This window comes from Vulpes lagopus, chromosome 2, assembly GCF_018345385.1.
Source record: "Vulpes lagopus strain Blue_001 chromosome 2, ASM1834538v1, whole genome shotgun sequence".
NCBI classification, from domain to species: domain Eukaryota; kingdom Metazoa; phylum Chordata; class Mammalia; order Carnivora; family Canidae; genus Vulpes; species Vulpes lagopus.
Window position 1 is genome coordinate 148,765,466 of NC_054825.1, and position 8,812 is coordinate 148,774,277.

Genomic DNA, 8,812 nt, shown 5'->3' on the forward strand with positions numbered 1-8,812 from the left:
TGGAAGTCCAACATTACCACAGGCTAAAGACTGGGTAATTAAGCACAAGACAGCATCACAGAAAGGGGGACAGTCAGGTTTTAAGGAAGATATACCTGGGACAGAATGAACCAATAAAATAAGGTCTATGTCACTTACCCTCCAGCCTGCAGTGAGGCTAGACACAATGTGTCTAGCGCCTACCACAAAAGGAGGATGCTAAGGACAGAATGTGCTCACTCCACGCTGTTGCTTCAAACCTTCCAGGGTAAGAGTGGTCACCATCCATGACCGGAGGAGAGGGAAGGGGAGGTAAAGAGAGATTTTCATCATCAGGATGGTCCTAATCTTCTACATTTTTATAAGACTCATCTCTCAAAGACACTGTTTATTTCCAATATCCTGTGGCTGGTCACATCACAAAGTGGTCATATCACAAATACGACGTCAGTGATATATTTATATTTCTTACCTCGATAATCTCTTTGTTTCAAGTAGTAGCTTATCCAATAAAGGGACACCTCTGCTTTCTGTGTACTCCCAAGATCCTCATGCCCGTTTTCTCTTCTCCGTGGCCCTGACTCTAAGTATTCATCAATGGATTGCCTGTCTTTGAACTGGTTTATGCACCGGTACTCCATACAGACCCCAACTCAGTACATGGGGAAAGAAGGGGATTTTAAAGGGTCTTTTTTCAGCCTGGAAAATGAGTCTTTTCCTTTCACCTCAGTGTCCTTAAACACACAAGGGCTTTGTATGGTTTCATCTTTGTCATCCATTCAAGGTACCACTGTCGCCTGACAGAGGACAGGGATGCTTTCTCATCCCTGATGTGCATCCCATAACACAAAACCAGATCACAAAACCAGGTCTAGCCGGCAGTTTCCACTCAGTGGCATTATATATCTGTCTTGGAAAGCTATCTCGGAATCAGGCAAGTGCAGCTCTCGGTAAAATAACAAGAAAAAAAGGAAACTGCTTGGCAGGATTTCTTTAATGACCTTCGGCCAACCAAAATGTCTAATAGGTGCCGGGATTAAACGTAGCGAGGTCGGATCTGACTGTGAAGGCAGGAGTGGGCACCGGTTTGGGAGAGGGGCCTGCCAGGCCTCAGGCAGCCAGCCGGCAGTGAGTGTCAGTGTTCTGGGTTTGTGACTCTGCATTCTGTCCACACCCCCTAACCTCCCAACCCCCCCCCCCCCCGCCCCACGTGTCCACTGAAGGGAGTCCTGCCGCAGGAATAAAGGGTTTTCTTCACTGTCACAGAAACCCAGGTCCAAGGGAGGGGTTGCTGGCATTTACTGCCAAGAGCTCAGGGATGCTAACCACTCCACAAGGCCTCTCACGATAAAGAATCTCTCCAGCACTCATGCTACCTGTGCCCCACTAAGGAATACTGTGGGCGACATGTCGCTGGGGCGACAATGCTAGCCCCTCTGCACCCCGTCTCCTCTCAGGGGTTCTCTGATGCCTTTGGTAGAAGGACAAGAGCCTGCCCACCCCAGCCCCCTCCCCACCTGCTTCCTGTTTCCCAGCAGAGATGGTGTTTTGGGGGCTGCCCACCAAGTGGTAGGCCTGAGGGGGGGGTGGTTAAGATTTTTTTTTTTAAGATTTTATTTATTTATTCATGAGAGATACAGAAAGAAAGGCAGAGACATAGAGGGAGAAGCAGGCGCCCCACAAGAAGCCCAATGCAGGACTTGACCCCAGGCCTTAGGATCACGCTCTGAGGCAGATGCTCAACCACTGAGCCACCCAGGTGTCCCTTATTTGTTTATTTGAGATGGGGGGGAGGCAGGAGAGTGAGCATATGGGTGAGATGAGGGGCAGAGCAGGGAGCCTGTTGGATCCTGGGACTCCCGGATCATGACCTAAGCTTAACTGACTGAGCCACCCAGACACCCCAGCCTGAGGGGTTTTGTGCTTGTTTTTGCAGGGGGGGTGGTGAGGAGGAGCAAGTTCAGTCCAGGAGAGAATTAGGAAGTCTCCGCTGTGGTACACACCAAAACCAGTGCTCTCTGACCAGCTTTTTCAATAATTGTGATGAAGAAGGCTGGGTTTCTTTTATTTATTTATTCAGAGAGAGAGGCAGAGACACAGGCAGAGGGAGAAGCAGGCTCCATGAAGGGAGCCTGATGTGGGACTCGTTCCCGGGTCTCCAGGATCACACCCCAGGCTGCAGGTGGTGCTAAACTGCTGCGCCACCAGGGCTGCCCAAGAGGACTGTTTTCATGGATCTTCCAAAACCCCATTAGTGCATGTGTATTACATCCCACCTGTCTAGTTGGTCTAACTGGCAGTTCTAAAACACTGTCTCCAAATTCTTTGACATTCCTCCCATAAAGAGGTGGAGTCTACATGCTCTCTCCTTGAACCCAGGTAGCCTTACAACTCTTTTGATTAACAGAGTACGGCACAGGTGATGCGACTGATTACCATGTATGCATCACACAAAGTAATGTGGCATCTACTTTGTCTCCTGGGAAACTCACTCTTGTTACCATGAGTCCCCAGGGAAGAAGCCCATGGTGTGAAGAAGCCATGTAGGCAGAAGCCAAGCCATGTGGAGAGGCCACAGGGAGGCTCCCCATTGACTGTCCTAATCTTTGAGTCATCTGCATTTTATTAGTCAGTGTTCTCCAGAGAAATAGTATCCATAGGGTGTGTGTGTGTGTGTGTACATATACCTGGCAAATCTAAAATCTATAGGGTAGGCAGGCAGTGAATATCCAGGGAAGAGCCAATGTTGCTGTTCAAGTCCAACGGCCACCTTCTGATAGAGTCCTTTCTTGCTCAGGGAAGATAAGTCTTTGTTCTGTTCAGGACTCCAACTGATTGGATGAGGGGGGCGGCAATCTGTTTTACTCAAAGTCACCAATTTAAATCTTAGTCTTATCCAAGACAGCTTAACACAAACATCCAGATAATGTTTGACCAAATACCTTGGCACAGCCCCCCAAGTTGACCCACCCAAGTTGACCTCCATCACACCAGCCCAGATACCAGCCCAGGCATATGAAGCCTTCCTGCATCTCCCAGGACAGTCTGGCCACCAGCTGAGTCCCCATGAGTAGCCTCTGCCAATCCCACAAGGAGCAAAAGAATCACCCAGCCAAGCCCTGCCCACAGAATCTAGAAGCATTATAACATAGCTATTTTTAAGTCACTGAGTTTAAAGATAGCTTGTTAGTTAAAGATACTCTAAGAATAACTGGAACAGTAATTTGAATTGACATTACTCCCCATCTCTCTCAAAAAGCATCAGCTCCACTGGCCATGTCAAACATACCAAGTCTTTCTAGCGTCAGAGCCTTTCCACCTGCTGTTCCTTCTGCCTGTGGTTTCCTCCTCCAGTCCTTTGCTTGGCTGGCTTCCATCCTTCCTGCCTCACATCAGATATTACTTCCTCGGATAGTCCTTCCCTGACCACTATCTGCATTGGCCTCGCTTCCTTTCTTTGTCTCTATTTTTTTTTCTTCCATTAGGTTCATTTTCTTCAAAACATTTCTCTCACCCTGAAATTGTCTTGCTATGTCATTGGCTCTTGTCTTCCCCTAATTAGAATATTTGCTCCCTATGAGTGGGGCCTTTATCCAGCTCACGTGTCACTCACCCATGGATTAGCACGGAACATGTGTTCAATCAATGTATTTGTTGAATGAGAAGTAATGAATGCCTCTATCATTTGTACAGGATTCTGGTCAGAGGCTTCAACTTACTGACTCTATTGTCACAGAATTTAACGAAGGGACATTAATACTCCCGTGTGGTACAAAGGATATTTATCTCAGACTTTTCCTTTGCTCTTTTTCCACCTCTAATGAGATGAGCAACCGCGAGGGAAGAAAAACCTAGCATCCTTTTAAAATACCTCAGAGACAAAAATCACTGCATTTTTTATACTTGATCATCTACGTGGCTTATTTACATATTTTCCTAACTTTTCTAGATTAGTTAAAAGACAGCTCTGAACTGAGCAAGGGAAGAAAGGTTTTCTCCTCCCTCTTGGAGATCCAGCCAACTAGTAACCTTTGTGTGATACAGTCTCAGTTCTCAAATTCCTTTCTCATCCAGCTCCCCATCACGGCACTGACCTTGGAGGAAGGGGTGGAGAAGGAGCAGACCCATCTCCTATCTCCCGCCTTTTGTCTGCTTTCTCTTCATCTTCCAATTCTTACACATACTTGACGAATGAGGATGGTATTTCCACCCCCCACCCCCGATCCTGTCAATCACCTGAACCCAAGGCCTTATCCACAGGCCCTTCCTACCTGCAGCCGCCCCTCCAAGCCCAGCGGAGAGCTACCCCCACCCGATATACTATCCTTACCAATTCCCTTCTGTTCTGATTCTCCTTTGCATTAATTGTCTCTTTTATTTTTGTATTCTGATGCTTTGACATTTGGGGTCTTGCTGACCCTTGGGAGACTGCTCATCCTCCCTTAGCCAATTCCTAGAGATAGGAAACAATTCACCTGTAAGCACACTTTTCAAATACAAGCCAACCAATCCAGAACCCATACCCCCAGTACCCCCATTAGTGGGCCCTCATACTCCAGCTGCTATCCATCTGCCATAATCAACCCAGGGCCAGGTGCCGGACAACTCAGGACAGCCCCCATACCCCAGTGCCCACTGAAGTTATCCAAACCTGTCAACCTAAACCTGCTCACCGCATCCCTCCCATTCCTTCCCACAGAAACCACAACGAAGGCTCTACCCACATCTCTCCCTACTCCACCTGCCCCCTGACCTGCCTACTGCTTCTCCATGTGCCCCATACCATGGGAACTATGAGTAGCTAACTTTCCAGTGGCAATCATCTCCTGATCTGTTGACCTTCATATACGTCAAATTTTCTATGACTATACAACACTTTAAAACATCCCTCTAGACTGTAAGTCAAGTCAGTGTCTTAATCATTTGGGGGCAATTCAGATTCTGTACTTGGTGTTCAGATTTCAAATTATATTTTTACCACATTTTTAAAGGTCTTGATTCAAATCATGGATGCACTCAAGAAACATTTATGGATGTCTTGTGTGTACCAGGTATTGTGGAAGGCTCTGGGGATAAAAGGATGAATCAGGCATGCTCTCAGGCAGGCTCAGGATAGCACAGGGACTCAAAAAAATATTTAAGAAAAAAAAAGGGAATGAATGATTGTCTTCTCAGTTTATAAACCAGAGTGCTGGATCCCCTGGTGCATTTCTTTCATAAAATCATTGTCAGTTTTGGAAGGCGTGAAATTAGAATAAACTGCTTTCTCTTGTTCTGTTCCATTTTTTACATGACAAGCTATTGAGATTGGGAATCTAAAAGATTGTTCTGTTTTTCCCAGTTATGATCTACCATAGTTAATTAAGTTTCCCTTGGAACATCTTCACAGAAATACAGCACAGCTATCCCTCAGAACAGCCTGAGAAAACCATTGTTTTGGGGACAGAATATAAATATAACATTACTAATAATAGTAGAATAGTTATTGAGCTCTAAATATATGCCAGGTTGGGCAGCCCAGGTGGCTCAGCGGTTTAGCGCCACCTTCAGCCCAGGGCGCGATCCTGGAGACCCCCGATCGATCCCATGTCGGGCTCCCTGCATGGAGCCTGCTTCTCCGTCTGCCTGTGTCTCTGCCCCCCTCTCTCTCTGTGTCTCTCATGAATGAATAAATAAAATCTTTAAAAAACAATAAAAATAAAAAATAAATATATGCCAGGCATTATACCAAGCATGGTGTATGCATTATTTCATTTAATGGCAGAACATGTGTACTGCCTTCCTTATTTTACAGACAAAGAAACTGAAGTTTCCACAGGGTGAACAGTTTGCTAAATGCAGCATAGCATAGCTAGTAAAAGGAAGCATCAGGATTTGAATCCAGGCCCACTTACTTCAGATCTTATGTGTTTAATAACTAGTTCCATATATGAGCTAAGAAATTATCATTTTCTAAAGGTATACTGCATAGACCCATTCTTGAAGACTCTGTATCCATCCAAAAGACTTCATCCCGGGACAAACCCTAGCTATTCAAAATTCTGCTACTAAAGGTATGATATTTGAATACACCAAAAATCTTTCTTTTAAGAGTTCATGACAATCTGTTTTTAAACTTGCTCTGCCTTGCCTGGCCATCATCCACAGTGGTCTAGTTGTTCATACAGTAAAATGAGATACAAAAAAAAAAAAAGAAAGAAAGAAATCCTCCAGAATAGTTTCTCTCCAAAAACTCTCCATAGCAAGCTTTAACAACTGCATTTTAGGATTTAAGCTGTTAAGAGAGTGAGTTCTCTGCTTTCTTGTTAGCCATTCTTTCCCAAGGAATTGTCAAAATCGGTGACAATGACTGCCCGCTTCAGCTGTAATTATTCCTTCCATTTCCATTAGTCTGGTCTAATCCATACCATGGAGGTCACCTCTAGATTCTATATACTGCATTAAGTGAATTCCTCTTATTCTTCTCTAAGATAATTATGTTCATAGAGGCCAGTCATTCAGTAACTTGTAAAGTCTACAATTTCCATCACCTTGAACCTCAGGTATTTCCTCTCTTAACACATATTCGTGGGGAAGACAATCATAGGACACTGAGTAAAGTATAAATCTCAAATCTGTGCCTTTGTTTCTCCATGTGTACAGCTATAGATCAAATAAAATGACCATCGTTGACAACCTGAACTCATTTCTGGCACCTTAAGTTTTAAAATTCCCAGGAGAAATAGTGAAAGCTACTACTTTTTTCTTCTTGCAACCAAAAGAGAAATCTAGGAGTTGCTGAGTAAGGCTTTTGATACTTTGCCAAGACTCTAGCTAAGACACTGGTCAAATATTTATTTAATATTTCTTTTTTAAAGACCCAGACTTCCCCATCCCAGCCCAGAGGAAAGGGAAAAGACACATCCAAAGGTTTTCTTTCATTCTACAGCAAGCATTTATTGAGTACCTACTGTGTGCCTGAGTCTAAGGCCTTGGAGATACAGCAGGGAACCTGTATTCTTATCACAAAGAAGTAGCTCAGTGCTTGTGAGTTATTTGAAATTCCCACCGGGTCCGCATCACAACACGGAGCACTCTAAACTCTACTCTGAATCTTAGAAGTTAGGCTTGGAAGAAAGAAACCCCAGAAGTCTTTGGAGGCTTGCAGCTGTCTGGGCCTCTCTTCGCTCCACATACTAGAATGGGGTATTTAACATGAGCTGCGGGGACGCGCTGTTATCCCCTCTGATTTACATGCAAAGTTTGGTGCTCCAAGATGCACCTTTGCTGGGGCTGGGTTCTATAGGTCTCCTTGGATCCTCAAAAAAGTCCAAGATCCTCTGAGGATTAGAAGCATTCCCTCAACACACCCACAGCCTCAGGAACCCAGGGCTTGCACGTCATTGTAAAAGATCCCTTTCTGAACCAAAAAGTAATGCCTGGCAGTGGGCATCGCATTGGCCTGGAGGCCGCTGGGACTGGTGCACACCCCTCCCGGCCCTTCCCACGCGCGTCAGAACCCGGTGCGCAGGGAGCTGCAGGTGCGGGGCGGGGGGGGGTGGTGGCCGGAGAGGGAACCGGAGCCCAGCAGGCCTGGAGGTAAGGTCGCAGGGGCCCCTGTCCTGTTCTGCTCCTGAGTGGGAGCCGGGGAGGACAACGCGCCCTGTCTTCTCCGGACCCCGCGGACACCTCTAAGTTGTGGCCAAGACAAGTTCTCGGCCGGCTGTGCGCGCCTCCCAAGTTGTCCGAGCGCAGTGGAGCCGGAACGTGGGCCTGCTGGGGGCGGGGAGGCAGCCCTGCTCTCCCCTCGGCGCCGGGGTGCGCACCTGCCGGGCGACTGCCCCCGCGCTCGCCGCCCTCCTCCTGCACCCGCGGCCGCGCCCCGCCGCGCCCCGGGCCCCAACTTCCCCGCGGGACTCGGTACTTCACCGTCAGTCACCGTCGCGTCCGCCTCCTCCCCCGCCGGGTGCACCTCCAGCCGCAGGGACTGCGGGGTCGGCGGCGACAGCGGCCCGGGCCCGAAGAGCTGCTCCTCGGTCACGAAGCGCAGTTGCACGCGGAACTGCAGGCGCGCGGGGCCCAGGGCCATGGTGGAGCGCCTCTGCCCCGGGCCCTCGCGGCGCCTCCTCCGCGCTGCGGGCGAGGGGAGGGACTTGGGAGCGCCCGCCGCCCTCCTCACCTCGGCGCCCCGGCTCCGGCCCACACCTGCCGCCCCGCGCCCCCGCGCCCCCGCGCCCCCGCGCCCCGCCGCCGCGAGCCGGAACGCGTGACCCCCGCCCCGCCGGCACCTCGCAGGTGCGCGCGGCCACCCCGCCCCGCGCGGTTCCAACGCGCAAGTTTGGGGAGCGCGGGAGGCACCTGGAGGCACCGGGGGTTTGGAAGCAGAAGGGTGACACCTGCTGTTCACTGGGACCGCTCTGCCGGCGTGGGCGTTGGTTTGGAAACGCGCTCTGTGCGGGGTGCGCCCTCGCCCCGTCCAGGTGGTTCTGGGGCGCTCACGGCCACGTGGGAGCCGCTGCTCAAGTGCTGGGCGCCTCCTCACCGACAGGGTCCTGGCAGCAGCAGCAGCAGCAGCAGCAGCAGTAGCAGCGAGGTGCTGGGGCAGCCCTGCGACCCTGGCAACTGCCTGGCCTCAAGGGACCACAGCCATCTCCCAGCACTTGGAACTGCAGACTTGCTCGCTGCTGGATGCTGAAGCATCTCCCTAGCCGGGAGTCAGGAGGGCCAGGGACCCCCAAGGGGACGCCTGACCCCAGCAGCTACCCAACCTAGCCCGTTGGCTCCAGTGTGAAAGGACAGCGGCTGCGAACGCTGGGGAGCCACATCACATGTTAGTCCTGTGCAGAGAGAAGGT

At 49.5% G+C, this 8,812-nt stretch overlaps 1 protein-coding gene and 1 non-coding gene across 2 annotated transcripts in view; both read right to left on the reverse strand.

Moving 5' to 3' along the window:
• The window catches only part of LOC121480158 (histone-arginine methyltransferase CARM1-like), a 243,266-nt gene extending 235,045 nt beyond the window's left edge, over positions 1-8,221 (reverse strand). The window contains exon 1 of the mRNA XM_041736492.1: positions 7,888-8,221. Coding sequence (XP_041592426.1) covers positions 7,888-8,047 — 160 coding nt within the window. The 5' untranslated portion in view covers positions 8,048-8,221. The remainder of the gene's footprint in view (positions 1-7,887) is intronic.
• LOC121486014 lies at positions 517-582 on the reverse strand. Its single transcript, XR_005986497.1, has one exon. It is a non-coding gene; the product is annotated as a small nucleolar RNA SNORD66 (small nucleolar RNA).
• Positions 8,222-8,812: the final 591 nt, after the last annotated feature.